General features: G+C 38.4%; 1 protein-coding gene across 2 annotated transcripts in view; it reads right to left on the bottom strand.

Annotated features, from left to right (window-relative positions):
• Positions 1 to 720: 720 nt before the first annotated feature.
• Positions 721 to 15,884, bottom strand: part of LARP4B (La ribonucleoprotein 4B) — a 55,844-nt gene continuing 40,680 nt past the window's right edge. The window contains exons 11-17 of one of the 2 annotated variants that reach the window (XM_059839952.1): positions 15,247 to 15,353; positions 14,515 to 14,769; positions 13,042 to 13,087; positions 9,876 to 10,040; positions 5,835 to 5,956; positions 5,105 to 5,216; positions 721 to 4,567 (exon numbers count right to left, since the gene is read on the bottom strand). In XM_059839952.1, coding sequence (XP_059695935.1) covers positions 4,286 to 4,567; positions 5,105 to 5,216; positions 5,835 to 5,956; positions 9,876 to 10,040; positions 13,042 to 13,087; positions 14,515 to 14,769; positions 15,247 to 15,353 — 1,089 coding nt within the window. In that variant the 3' untranslated portion in view covers positions 721 to 4,285. The remainder of the gene's footprint in view (positions 4,568 to 5,104; positions 5,217 to 5,834; positions 5,957 to 9,875; positions 10,041 to 13,041; positions 13,088 to 14,514; positions 14,770 to 15,246; positions 15,354 to 15,884) is intronic. The other variant, XM_059839942.1, reaches the window with a different exon arrangement.

Raw genomic sequence — 15,884 nt, forward strand, 5'->3', positions numbered from 1 at the left:
GAAATAGAAAAGCAGTAACAGTCTAACCTGTCCAGGAGCTTACAGAACCATCAGCACGAGGAATAATACTGCAATACTTCCCAAGATGCACATAAACCACAGCAACTGTTAATATTTCCACGCTTACATCCATTGTTATAATTGGTCAGATACAGCTGTATAAGAGAAAAACCTCAACAAAACAAAACAAAAAAAAGGGTGGTGGGGTGGTGTTTGAATTATTTCCAAAATATTCTTTTATGTAGACAGGATATCCCAGAAGCTCTTTCCTAGATGCAAGACCTTCTTCAAGAAGAACTTTAAAGAGCAGCTAAAGCCAAAAATAATCCCAAGACATTTCTAGATCCTAATGCCATACAACCAAAGCACCAACCTAAACATTAAAATCCATATTTAGGACCAAGCCAATACCTTATCTAATAAATCGATGAAACCAATGAATAGAACCTTCAGTAAACAACACATCAGCTTTTGTGTTTGCTTTAAAAACATGAACCAGTTATAGTTACCTAATACAGAAAGACACTGCAGCCTTCAGATATATCACAGAGGTTCTTGCTGCTGAGCCTTAGGTAATGGTTACAGGAGCTGTGTTGAACAGGAAAGCAAAAGCGTTTTTTTTCCCAAAATCAGAAATATACAATTTCCAAAAATGGGAGCAAAAGACAAAAGGTAATGAAAAACACTGCTGAAGAAATGTTTAATTAAAAAAATCAGGAATTCAACAGTGCCTAAATCTTTATTTTTCATAACCTACATATTTTTTTCAAATTAGACAGTTTTACATTTTTATGACACAAAAGGAAACTTAAATTACTGATAGTTTACATGTAAGCTTGATTCCAGTCTTAATGGAAGAAGAACAAAAACAAAAACCCTCAAAAAGGCTCCCATATTACACTTCTATTTCGTGAATTGGCAGCTGTTAGGTGTTCTCAGAAATCTTGGATTGTCTGCTGCTATTAGTGTAATAGGTTCCGAAGCACAAAACCCCTGCCTGTAGCTGAAGGAGATAACAGAGATAGGTGTGCACCATTACAGTCAGCTGTTGCTCCTGATACACTGCCCCATGCTCCAAGGGCCTTTCCAAGCCAAGGGCTCAAGGCTTTGAAGGACAAGGCAGCAACATAAAAAATTTGCCACTGCTCACACGTTTCTAAGTGACAGTGTCACGAGGCAGGACTGATCTGAAATTACATTCAGTTTTGAAAGCAACCTTTTTTTTTAAATTCCTGGAAGAACCTCAGATCCCATTTTGACTCGTTTTCAAAATGAAAAGCATCAGCACACAGTTCTAACAGGGTAAAATGCCAATTTTAATTACTGGAACCCTGAACCTTGACCTCAGCTACTGCTTTTGGGAGGTTTTTAATTTTAAAAGCTATGTTTTAATCCCTCTCTGTATCATAGCAACAGTCTGCATGCAACTTCACAACTCTACTCCGAAAACTCCATTTTGTCACTGAGTGGGGGGGGGTGGGAATAAATCTCAAAGCAAAATACAGTAAGGAGAAGTTGTATTGTATATTACACAGCGATTTGGCGTGTCACTTTTTTTTTTTTAAAAAAAGCTATAAAACCACATCAGAGGAAGGTTTAAACTTTAGATGCAACAGACTGTTGCTGGGTAAGCAGTAATTACAGTGTATTGACCTATCACAAATGGCAGCAGAATACATTAGAACAGCACAACACATCCCACTGGTCTCAACAGATCACCTCGGGCACCGGCTGAGCACCAGGACGAGCCGCTCACAGCTGCTGGAAGGGACCACTTGCCACTGTTTGCAGCTGGTAAAGCCTTTCACTTGCAGCAGACAAACAAAATGAATCATACAGCTGGCCTAAACCATACACAAATCTAGCTACCGCTTTCACTGCCGCTAGGGAAAGGAGAAGGGGATAAAAATCCAATGACAGAAGTAGTTGAGCAGTTTTGGTGATGGTGTCAGGGTCCTATCTCCTCCCACAGCATTCACAAAGTGCGCTTTTGAAACAGAAGAAAATCAACAGACTCCACATGCCCTATTTTGACCAATTCTGCAGCATACAATAGGCTAGATTTACAATGCCAACTAGTTACCAATTGATGCTTGTAATAGGAAATTTATCAGGAGTCAACTTTATAGTTACTTTACAGTTCTATGAACCATGCATTGATACTCTGAAAGCAGACAAGTAAGCCTCAGTGTATATTTTTGCAGCAGTCAAGTTTTTCCCCAATTAGACTTGATTTTTATTAATGACTTAAAAATTACAGTTTGACTGCTGAAATTCATTATTTACATTGCAGAACACTTTTGAATTGGTTAAATTGTTTGGTTTTAAAGGGACTCTAGGAAAATATTTGAGGGCTTTCAAATAAGACCTTCGTTCCATTTCCCTTTTGCAGTGAAGAGGCAGAGTCAGTTCAACACACCAGAATAAAATAAGAAAAAGAAAAAACAACAAATTAAAGTAATATTCAAACCACAACATTTAGTTTATCTACATCCAGCTCAACAGCAACATTTATAATATCAATAATTTTTATCAGATTTTTTTCTTTAGGGTACCTTTTTATATGTTCTGATTATTTACAACTGTACAAGCAAAGCACACACTTCCAAGTGCACATATTTAATACAGTATTGACTATTTGCATTTACAGGTTTTTCAACAATCTGAAAAAGATCAACTGTTTAAGATCTTTAAGGTATATTACAAAAACTGCTGCTAGTTCCTGTACTACAGTATGTTTACCCAGTAAGACCAGTGACAATAGATACATACTGTAACTGAGTAATTCTGTATGCCATTCATGCTAACCCTCCACGGGGTCAGACCTCATTAACTCTAAACTGTCTTGTACAAAAGTTAAGGCAAAGTCATTTTCAAGTTTAAATAAAATTCAAGTCTTTAAATATTGGATGGAAATAATTCTTTAAAAAAATCAGTTGTTTAAATAAACATTTTTGTGGAATAAACTGTACTGTCATAGTCAGCAGGAATGAGTTTTGTCTGAACTTCCTGCAGTTTAAACACTTAAAGAAAAGCTTTAGGCATTTTAAAACAAAAATAATTTATATTCAACTTTATTAGAAACTTGCTAATTTAGTGCATCCTTGTCCTTCAGAAAGCGCATCACTTCTAAAGTAAATAAGTGTGAGAAACCTCATCCCAGAGGTAAATATCAGGGATCTCTTCCTCCACCACACAAAACAAACACCATTATCTCACGGCTTGAAAAATTTAAATCCGTATGCCAATGCTTGTAGTTACAGGAAGATGTCAACACAAGGCTGACTAAGATATGAACTCTTTCAAAGAGCACTTGGGGCAGAGTTTTAAAAAAAAGTCTACACAGAGCACAGGGGTAACCAGAATATACAGCGCTGACTCAGTTAACTCCCTTACAAGCACAGGGAAGCTAAGGTTATCACAAGAAGGCTACTCTGCTTTCTCCTGATAACATCCACTAACGGGCTTCACCACCATAGAAGCTCACAGACTTGATTCTTTCTATTCACAATGTGCTTTGTATTTGCAAATTATAACATCAGTTTTATTCTGGAGTGAGAAGATGGTTACTTGCTTGCAGTAAGTCAAAAAAGGAAATATTTCAGAAAGACTGCTATGGTGCCCTGTAGAATTCATTTTGTGTGTGCAAAACATCAAAAAAAGATTAAGTTTTTAAAAATGCTAGAAACAGCTACTCATTTAACCTAAAAGTGCAAGTTCGTTTGCTGACACTTAGTACAGCAGCCCAATAAAAAAAAAATCTTCAAGGTCACATACTAATTTGTAAAATATATCTACTTTCTTGCACTCTACACACTAGCTGCCATTATCAGTCTTTTGGACACTAATTTAGATATGTACTTGCAGACCAGTTTATTAAAAATATTGCAGCAGCATGTTTCTGCTTAACAGTTTAGAAAAACTCACTATACAGAGCTTGCACTCACACAGCCACAGAGAGGCTTAATAAAAAGTTGATTTTTTTTTTAAAGACAAATATTTTACACCTTGGAAAAAAAAAAAAATCACACTAAGCTTCACCTCCAATTAAGCACCAATCTAAATGTAAGGTTTAGAACAACAATCCGGAAATACCCAGAAAAATAGAATGCTTGTTCAAGAGGGGGAAAAAGTATTTCACAAAAAAATAACTTGCAGGCATTGTTACATGCCTTGTATCACTGCAAGCTCCTAACCAGCAACTCATTCTCAGGTATCTTAGTGGGAACATGGGTTTAATTTGTGGGAAACAGACCTCTTCTCAAATCCCTCCCAGGTGTTATTTTCACTGAGGAGATTTCGGAGGGGTACTCTGTTCTTTATTTAAGCGTTTGCCAACGGCTGGAGGGGACGATCTGCGTCCTGACTGTCTTCTCTGGTCTTTGGGTTGTCCAGGATGTGACTTTGCAGGAGGAGGTTCTCTGTTTTTCTCTATTGTTTCTGTGGGCTTTTTTTCTTCTTTCCCACATGCTACAGTGTTTGGCTTCTGTTCTTTCTGGGGTTGCAATGTAGGAGGATCCTTAGTTGTTCTCTGGCAAATTTCCGCATAACTAGGTTTTCGCAGTTCCTGGGAAATCAGAAACAAACAGGACAGAGTTAAACAAAGCATCCTGAGGGGAAAAAAAACTTTTATAAATAAAAAGGGTGAATTCCTGTCTGAAAAGACTGCTGCACTTAAATATGCAGATGAGGGTCTGAATATGAAGTTTACAAAAGCTGCACAGACAATAAAGCTGAAGAAAAGGCAAAATGTAAAACAGCATGCCAGAAAAATGGGGTACTGGCATAGGGAAAACTACTTCCCCTTCAAACTCTAAACCAACTGAAACAGATGAATACTTGGTTTCAATATCAACATATGTATTAATATTTCTACCTCAAAGATACTACCAAGAAAAAGATTCAGATAAGGAGATCTCTTTTACAGTGTTAATTGCATAATACTGTCATGCAAGTAATCATGAAACCAAACAAGCAAATTTAAAGCTGCTGGACAAATTCTACGATGCTGGGCTCACGTGATTAGGCAACATTGGGTAGCAGTAAGTATTCTTTTAAATGCAAACTGGATCATTAAGAAAAAATGAATAATAAGGTCACTTACTATGGCAGTCCCATTGACTTGTACCGATTTACATGCAGTACTCTGAGTGGAAGAAGAAAGTCTTTCTGTATTCTGTGTCTCTCTCTGCTGTTTATCCACAACTTTGGAGTCCCTGTAATCATCCAGCAGGAAGCAAGGCTCATGAAAAGTGAAACTTCAGGATAGATGAACAGTTTAATAATAGCTCTAAAAAGTTTGAGTATCACTGCAAGCAGTTACAGCTATAATTTGCCTAGCACATGACTAGCATTGCATTAAAAAACGCTACCGAAAATAGAAAAATATATTCCTGTGCAATGTGACACTACCTCTAATTTGTCATGTTTTAATAGCATTTAGTTACTCAGCTATTTGATTTGCAGGTTCCTAATAAAGTGTTACCAAAAAATTTTTTTTAGGTATGGATATCAGTACTGCCCACAGGGCCATGGGTTTACTCTGTGTTTCAAAGCTATCTAAATACAAGACAGTAAGGTATTCATTAAACTTCTACTCACAGAAACTAAACCACAACATGAAATTTTCTTCTGCTAAATGACTATTATGATTGAATCACTATTATGATATTGTTCAGAAATTAAGCTTTATTGCCTTTACTACAAGTACAACAAAATATAACTTCTTTCATTGATTAAAATTTTAATAGCTATTTACATTGTTCTGCTTGATGAAAGAAAATGCAAATGTGATGCAGAGCAGACTAATTATACCCATGTAATTAAGTGCTTACTCAGTAGGCTGGGGTGGCGAAGGAGACCTTTCAAAGGTCCTGGGCAATGTAGTAGAAACTGGTAACGGCTCTCGAGGAATTCCTGATGGAATAGTGTTTGTACTTGCATCCACATTAATGTTCTGAAGGAGGAAAAAAGGCACAGAAAGATAACAAAAATATCCAATTAATATGGTCTACCTGAAAATTAGAACAACCAGGAAACACTTCATAGTTTGATTTATATGGGTAAACTGACTATAGGAAGGTACAGAAGGAGCCAATATTGATATTGTAATGAACATGTTATTTTTCCTTTACATTTATTTAGAAACACAGACAGATAAGACACTGGGGTCATTTCCAAGGAAGTTAGAAGCTTAAGGCCATTTGGGACATATCTGAATGACAAAATCACTTTGATCATTAAGGTTAGAGAAGACCTTTAATCAATTATCACCTTGTCAATTAGACCATGGCACTAAGTGCCACATCTGGTCATTTCTTGAAAACTTCCTAGCGTGGTGACTCCAACACATCTGGTCATTTCTTGAAAACTTCCTAGCGTGGTGACTCCAACACTTCTCTGGGCAGTGAGAAGACTCCAACACTTAACTTGCCTTACAGTAAAAAAAAAAATTTTCCTGACTTTCAACCTAAACCTCCCCTGGCACAGCTTGCAGCCATTTCCTCTTGTCCTGTCACTGGTTGCCTGGGAAAAGAGACCAACTCCCACCTGGCTACAACCTCTGTTCAGGCAGTTGTAAGGAGTGAGAAGGTCTCTCCTGAGCCTTCTTTCCTCCAAGTTACACCACCCCAGTTCCCTCAGCTGTTCCTCGTAACTTGTGCTCCAGACCCTTCACCAGCTTTGCTGCTCTTGTCTGAACACACTCCAGTACCCCCTATTGAGGGGCCCAAAACTGAACACAGGATTCCAGGTGCAGCCTCGCCAGTGCCCAGGACAGGGGGACAATCACTGCCCTAGTCCTGCTGGCCACACTATTGTTGATACATGCCAGGCCTTCCTGGGCACACCTGGCTCATGTTCAGTTGCTGTCAACCAGCACCCCCAGGTCCTTTCCCCACAGGGCCACTTTCCAGCCACTCTGTCTCTAGCCTGTTGCACTGCCTGGGATTGTTGTGACCCAGATGCAGGACCCAGCATTTGGCTTTACTGAACCTCACACAACTAGCCTCAGCCCATTCCAGACCTCTCTGCAGACCCTTCCCTTCCTGCCCTCCAGCACATGAGCACTCCTGCCCAACTTAGAGCTGCCTGTGAACTTACTCAGAGTGCCCTCGACCCCCTTGTCCAGATGACTGATGAGGTTATTAAACCAGACTGGTCCCAATACTGAGCCCTGGGGAATACCACTACTGACTGGACTGCTTTCCACCTGAAAAATCTGCACCTGCTGGTGACAAAGCAGGCGTTGCACCTGTAGACATAACCACAGGCAGCCTATGAAGACAGAAATCTCCAAGTGCTGCTGTGCACTAAGAGCTTTCAATGCTCTAATTCTGTATCATCCCAATGTAATGATTTGCTACCAAGCAAAGGCTTTTTCCATAGCCCTCAAAAGATTCTGCTAGTGCCAAGTGATACTGTACTTCCAGATAAATGCCAAACAGGTTCAAGATGCATACATTAATTTGAATGGTCACAAAAAAAGAAAAGACAATTTTGTATCCTGAAAAACATATATCTCATGTTTATAACCATTCTGTTTGTTTTAAAGGGTGCTATGTTCTTTGTATTGCTTCTGATCTGCCTCATCCTAAAAACTCCAAACCCCAAAGAGATTCTGGTATGCAGAAGGGGAAGCAATGGGAGAACACAAGCTCAGAAGGAATAAGATAACACTCCTTTTCCCTCAGCCAAGTCACCATTCAAAAGGGTATAAACCCTAGGGCTCCTATGGTTGCTTTTATAAAAGAAAATGGTATTTGATGGTACTGTTTTAAAATCAGGCAGCAAAGATTACTGCTGTAGATCTAAGCGTAGCTTGATTCAAAGTAAAAGACTGCAAAAGGTGGATATTTAGAAATAACAGAACAGCTTTTATCGTTTTATTTACTGTAATAGTGTGTGCAAAGGCTTGAAATTGCAAGCTGTTGAGCATTCTGACCCAAATGCATCAGAACTTGTAGGTACATGGTTAAGTGTGAACAGCTTCAAGCCAAGCAGACATGCAAGAGCTTCTCCTTGCCAAACACTCAGCCCTTGATCTGACAGTGCTGCACTTCCTAGTTACAAAATGTGGGATGATTATTACCTGCCATTCCCCAGAGCTACTTCTAGAAGAGCATCACTAAGCAAAGAGCATAAAGATGTGATGCTTGCATAACAACTGCTGGAAATGATAGACCTTTAGTCCCCTCAGCTTCCATACATTGGACTCGCCCATCTACATGAAACAAGGGAAGCACTGTGTAAGTCTACTTCAGTGCTTTGTAATACCACATCAAGTGACACGAAAAAACATTGAGATCAAGGTGAAAAGCAGCCTGTATACATTGGCAAGACTGATGTTAGCTCAAACAGCTTTGTAGCAGAACACAATCACTCTTTGGAGCCGGCTGCTGTTATCTTACTCTTTACTTAAATGCCAACAAGGAAAGGCAGCACAATCCCTTTTTTCCACACAATGGTACAGAATAACTCCTGTATGGTGGAAAATGAAACCGGTAAATTGAAGGATGCTTTTTAATGTGGCAGTGCACTGCAAGTATCATAAAGCCTAAGTGCCTGACTGATATGAAGACTGCCTCTACAGGAGAGAAGTCTAAGCTCTTTACCATAAATACAAAGCAAGTACTAGATCTGTAATGGGGGAACAAAGGGTTTTCAGTTGCAGCATTAAAAGCAAGTGCTGGAATTATATTTTAAACAAAATACAATAGTCAAAAAACACTTCATAAGTAACAGAGGTAAAATACTTCATAATTAATAGATCTTAGCCAAGAACAGCCTACCATCTGTAGTACTGGCTGGCAGTAAGTTAAATACTGCTCTTACCATGGCTCTGAACTGCACATTCCCCCTAAATGCAATCCTGGAACACAGCAGCCCCTCCTACCACTTGCAGGCGACAGAGTTGATGGCTTCTCTGTACAGTCACAGCCCTGGGTGCAGGCTGCCCTGCTGCCTCCCCATTTCTTTACCAACCCCTGACACATGGGCACCAAAGAAAACATTCTAAACCCAGCTTATTGCAGGAGAAGACACCAGAGATTGTGGTGGTTCACCACATCACTTTGCACTGCTAATCCAGGGCTTAACTTCTTCAGTTGTGGCACAGCTAGAAAAACACAAGTTAAATTTGAGCTATCAAAACCAGCCAATAGCTGTTTCATAGCCCAGAGAATTCCACACTGCAGAGGGTTATTTGAGTTTTCCAGGAGAAGAACATACTGCCACTCACAGATGGCATGGCAGAGACAGTTCTAAGAATGAAATCTATGAAAAACTACTGAACATTAATTTTCAACTGCATCTTTACTACATCTATACAGCAGTGATTGCCAAGTTATTCTGGTGGTTTTTTTATCTTTCTGAGCAATTTGACAAGACAACACTGGGATCCAGCTGGTTTTGGTAGCAGTTCTTGTTCCAGCTATGATGCCTTGTGTACTGAGATTATGTAGGCAGCTTCTTTACTTCAGTGTTTAGAAGTTTGTCACTTTAAAGTGTTTTATATAAAAAACTCAGAAGTCTCACTTTCAAGCAGGAGGGAAAATGTATCACATACTTTTCACCTGAGTCTATCAAAAAGCTTGAGGCAGTTATGTACAGCCAAGAGCATATTTTCTAATCTCTGCTATTAACATCTACTTATTAAACTGGTGCCCATATTCCACACCATTTCAAAGAGAATACCCAGCAAATTCTAAGATAAAAGTGAAGAAGGCAGCAGCAGATCATTTGACAGCTCTTTTTAAAGAACATTTCTTACAACCCATGTAAATCCACAAGTTTTTCCATGTATAGACCACCAAATCAGAAAACAAGAGGTATGCAATTCTTTGTTTTCCCAACAAAAATGAACATCCAATACTCACCCTTTCTTTTGATGTTCCTATTACCACACTGGACAGTCTGTTTTCAAACAGGTCTTCAGTCTTTAAATTGCCAGCAGCCCCAGGTAATGGAGGAAAGCTAGATAAACCCAATTCAAAGCTGGGAGATGGAGGTTTTGGGGGTGGTGGAGACTGTGTTTGGCCTCTCTGGAATAGAAATACCATGTTGGGGTTAATGCACTAGATGACAGAGAAGATATGCAACCCTAAACTGTATTTTGCACTTGATTAGTATCAGAAAACCCTTGGAGAAGGCTCCCCCATCTCATCTCCCAAAAAACCCATAGAGTACGGAGGAATAGATGCTTTCATTTTCCACTGTTGCCCTTAAAATATTTAATTATTATTTAAATGTCATGGTATATGCATCAGCTTTAGGGACACTGGCATAATAGGAAGTTTTCTCACTGACTCTTCCTTGAGGACAGACACACAGAAAGGAAAACAGATTGGTTTATGTATCATGATATGGTGAAAATATAATGCCTGTTTATGTACAGTTAGTAACATCCTAAATAAAAAGACAGGAGTCAACAAGAATCTTATTTTCAGATTTATGAAGTAAGGGCAAGACAACATGCCTTGTATGTAGTACAGACAATAACAATTTATATCTAATTAGTATTAATCTATATTGCCATTGTGTAAAAATAGAAAAGTTAAATGTGAAAACTATTTTTGAAACAGAGACTTTCTAACTAATTCTAAGAAGAAAAACAATGTCTCAGGCAAAAAACAACACCTGTGTGCTAAATGCAACTATTTTGTACTATAGAGAGCAGTTCAGGAGTTAAAAGTACCATGGTTTAAGATCACTTATGAGAACTGCTGGTAAGGATTTCTAAGTTATTTTATATTTACACAGGAAAAATAAAACTCCTTTGTAATATGCTGTAACTGAAGTTACCAATTAACTTCTTCTACATCATGTAAAACAAAGAAGTTTTTCTTCAAAGTACTGTTTATTGACTGTGCTGAGGCCTGTGCTAAGATGATATCTGCTGCAAAATACCAAACACAAACCAATCTCTGAAACAGTTCCTATTTTGAAAAGGAAAATATGAGTATATAGTCAAGATGATGTGAACATGAGAACAATGCTTCTGAACAAAAAGAACAACAGATATAAGACTACTTTTGCGGTCTTTTCACAAACTACATGTAATGTCCAAAGAATTGTGTGTCAAGAGGGAAGCAGGGAAAGAAAAAATAGAGAAGCAAGAACAATTGCAACTCCAAGCACTGCTACTGACCCAGCATTACCCCCTGGAAGAATGCTACAGCAATGGAGACTGAAAATCTCCAAAACTGAAGTCAGATGACCTGTCAAAGGTCAGGGAGACTACACTAATCCAGCTCAAACTGCAAGAGGAACAATTCAAGTTTTTAAGTAATTCTTCAAATCACAGCACTTACTCTTCTTAAAGAGGACTGCAGTTCTGCAATAGCAATTGCTTTTATGTTACATTTTAAGTTACACAGTTGAATCCCAAAACCCTCAAAATATTAAGAGTGGCATTAACATCTAAAATTAGGAGGATAAGGGAGGACATCAATGAGTTTTAAGCTAACTGCATAAAATTTCTCAAGCTAACCTCTTGTAGGTGCAGTATTTGGCTTATGTCTACAGCCTCAGAAACAATCTGATCAAAAAGTTTCATACTCTTTTTCATGCAATTGTGCATATGACTCCATACTTTTTCCTTTATAAAGAAAAATCTTCTAAAGAAGTCATTACTCCATTCAAATATACAGGTTTTAGTGTTGTCCTGTGTACACTATCTAATTGCTACAGCATTACACAAGAAATAGGATACTGCATTCAAGTCTAAAGGGAAAATCTTAATCTTTTGGTTCTAAGTAGACTTCCTTACAGTCCTGGGTGTGCAGCAGCTCTCACCTCTGCTCAAGGTGCAGCACTGGACACTACAGACTAAAGATTTGTGGCCCAGAAGAGACTGGAAGGAATCTGGCTGCACAGGCTACAGTTACGGCCTGGTGCTGACAGAAGGGAACTGCGGGTCTCCAAAGAACTCACATCTACCAGTTTTTACACTCAAAGTTCAAATAATCTTTGCAGTCAGCTCTGTCAGAAGTGCTGCTCTGCTCAGGGAGGCGTTCAAGGTAATCCTTCCACCCCAGTCACTCACACCTAACCTGTACCACTTCCTTGTTCTTTTAAATATAGAAAAAAGTTAATAGGAAAACTTCACTCTAAAAATTCAAGCAGTTTTGAAAGGGCAAAAGGAAGAAGTACTGGGAATCCTACAGGCAGTCTGGTTGTACTGCCCCTGGGAAGTCTGATGAGAACTAAAAGCAATCTAAAGGAAGGAATCACTTGCTAAACTTTCCTGCTCCTTTATCTAAGTTCACTCAGGCCAATCAACAGCAGAAGCCACAAACACACAGATGCAGTGTTTCCAGACCTTTAGGAAAGTGTTATGGCTCATGCAGTAGTGTTACTTTACAACTGTAACGTGAGTAAGGAAATAACCTGGTTCAACTACATGAATATGCCACGTGTGCCAAAAATGAATTGCAAAGAAACAACTGGTTTTATCACACCAAACCTTAAATCCTATAAAACCATATTTTTTTCTCTTCTACACTTAGTGCAGCCTTTTCAAGTATCAAGTCTACTTTGGTATTAACCTTGAATTTCAGTTTCCCAAATCCACAGTATTTTAATGGTGTTAGCATACCCTTACCTGGTGGCACTTGAAGAGGCATTTAAGAAAATGAACTGACCACTCGACACAAAATATTTCTGCTACACATTATGCCACAAGGATCTATATAATGTTCTTCACTGTCACCATGATTGATAATGAAGTATCAAGTGTTTTGAACTTCAGCTGTTTAGCTATCCCTGAATGCAAACACTGGCATGTTGACAAAAACTGAGATGGAAATTTTTTGCTACTGTAAGAGTAATTTTAACTTTTCCCTGACTTCTGCATTAAGGGAAAATCTCCTCTGATACCCAAATGCAGTAAACTCATGTGACTAATGAGCTGTTCTCTTTAATCAACTGTGATGTACAACTGCTTCTGCAGTAACTTATGTCCCCTGCTACTCCATGTAATATCCATACTCTTGCCTTGTTTTCCTACTTTTATTAGAGACAAATAAGATCATGAACACTCACTGTAAACTTGTCCTCCCTTTTCTTTCGGTAGCCATATGAGTTTTTCCTAAGGGAAAGAATGCAGATATGAGAACCTTGCCTATAAATGGATGGAAAGCAGTTAATGAAAACAGGAGAAATTAATTTCAATTACTATTTAATCCATCTTCATTCTGCACAGGTTATTAAGAAATGTTTTAGGGAGAAATTTCTAGCAAGCTGTCCTTAAAATAAAGGGATACATCTTATGCAAGTCAGAGTAAGAATACACTGGTTACAATTAATTCCTGTGTTAAAAGCATCTCAGTAGAGATTACATATAACCATTAGACAAAATGTTACAGTATATAAATAGGGGGTCAAGAATTTTTGCATACCAATGTAACTTCTCAGGTACAGAGAACTATTTTCAATCCAGGTAAGGCTCCTTCAAAACATTTTTAGCACTTTGCCCCCAGCCCTACTTCAGGTAAAGCCCCTCTAAGCATCACAGTAAAATTTGCAGTGCGTTCTAATTCAGTTTCAATATATTTTATAAGTCTGTTTGACTTTTATTCTAAATGTATTCAATACTAAAATATCAAAATAATATAATTTTAAGTACTGACTATTCCTGCACATTTTTGTAGCCTATAGTTTGAGCAATCTTGTCTCCTGCGTTCTTAACCATACTTTCACCCATTAGTTATAACACAATTTGGTAAATTAGATTTAGAAAAGTATTACAACCCTTGCACAAAATACCCATTTAATTTTGCAATGATACAAGTCTGAAATAGGATCATCTGCAAAACACTTAACTTATCTTCCAATTCAGTAAGACACTCAAAATGTGATTTACTTGGAATCATAAATACAGCCATTATGAAAGCTGCACAATACTTTTATGAAGCACTTATTAGAACTGTATTTATAAATATCCCAATTTTCAGCTCCCCCAGTAGCTGGTTCTGTTTTTTGTTTGGCTGCTTTTAAAACAACATAACAATGTTTCCTTGGTTGCCTGTACTAGTTCTTCCTCCCTCCATACCAATCCATCATCTTTGCTGTTGTGTATGCCCAATTTGGTCAAAATTCTGATCCTTCAACTGAAAAAGTGAAGAATGAGCACTGCTAACACACATTCAGGTGCACAACCTGTGATGATGAACAACAGAATTGGGCAGAACTTCTTCAATAAAGTCAAGCAAATAATATACAAAAACTTTCTTGCCCCAGATGAAGAAATGATAGAAGATTAGATCTTATAGATCTAAATAGCTCATCAGTTACCAATAAAGATTTTGATCTGGTAGGAAAGCATGCAAGTCTGCTTTGCCTTTGTTCTGCATTTAACACTTTCTGTGAAGTACTTTGCAAGATTTTAGGTTTGAGGAAAGAGCCTGAGTTTAAAGCAGTATTGAGAAGAGTAATAATATCACACCTCTATTAAACAGAGCACTTTAGAAGCAGCAGTACTTGGCTGTTCAGAGGACAACCACAGAGCACACTCACCTTCCTCTCCCTAATCCAGGGGACGAGTCAAGGCTGGTCTGTTCCATCCGCCCAGTTCCCACTTCCCTCTTGGTGTAACTGGTGGTGGCACTCTGCACCCGTGTCCTGCTTTGTCCCGGCTGCCGCGTCTGTGGACTCCTGACGCCATTGATTAAACGATCAGCAGAAAAGTTGAATATTGTAGGACTGTCTAGAAGCCCAGGTCCCCTTTCTGCACTGGGTATTGTATGGCGTATATGTGACTTGCTAGGATTCCTATAAATTCAAAAGTCATTTCAACATACGCGCACTAGCAGAGACCTTCTGAGGCCTAAGCCTATTCACAGAATTCAGAAGAAGCAAGATCTTCAGTCCTTTATCACTTATTTATAAGAATGATCAACATTCATTGTAACAGGTCATGTGAATTATCAAAATTAACCTTTTCCCTGTTTTCAACTAGAGCTTTACTATATGAATAATCCTGCTGATGACATGCCATCTCCCAGAATATTTCAGCTTAATACCCTAAATCACAGAACAGACAAGTTCTCAGCTTTCAGACTGTCCATTTACATTTTGAAACACTACATCCATTAACATTAGGAGTACCATCTGCCCTTTGGCCTCACCTTTGGCACCAGGTTCAGTTTCAGAAGTATTCTCAAGTTAGCTGGTGTTACTAAAACAAGCAGATGAAAACCCCACGTGCCAGATAATACAACAGTATTGTTAAAAGATAGATGAACTTGCCTGTTCCTGGGAGGATATTGTCTGAGTGTTGTCAGTGGAGAAGCAGCAGGCTTGAAGGTTGGAGATGTGAACCCATTGATAAATCCAGTATTTGGAAATGGTGTTACCTAAAAAAATGTATTGCATGCTGATCACTATAAACAAACTGAGTATTACTTTTCTTAACCCCATATTTTATGTCATTCTGTGCAGTACAGTACTCAAAAGATTGTCTCAAACAGAGCATCTGTCTAGTGCCTTGTAGCTGACTTACAAAATTTCTGGAAAAATCCCAAGCTTCTGTTTTTCTGAGAAGTCAGTCGCTACACATATTCAACTTATGATAGCTCAAGAGGATTGAAAAACATCAAGCCAAAATTCTTGCCTGTAAGTTAAACAGCTCTCCTCCTATTTCACACCATACTACACATGACTTCGGCGTACTGAGATAATTCTTTGTCAGAGCCTCTAATCTACATGGCCTGTAACTGCTTCTCTTATAACTGTATGCAAATTCCTCCCTTAAAAAACCCCAACAACGTCCTTTTAGTTCCTCATTCTACTTCCATGTGACATCTAAATAAAGCCTAGAGAATAACTGGAGGTTTAGTGGAACTCTGATGCTTTTCAGGTCTTACCACCTTATTCTACATGTGAAA

This window comes from Haemorhous mexicanus, chromosome 1 (assembly GCF_027477595.1).
Source record: "Haemorhous mexicanus isolate bHaeMex1 chromosome 1, bHaeMex1.pri, whole genome shotgun sequence".
Lineage (NCBI taxonomy): Eukaryota > Metazoa > Chordata > Aves > Passeriformes > Fringillidae > Haemorhous > Haemorhous mexicanus.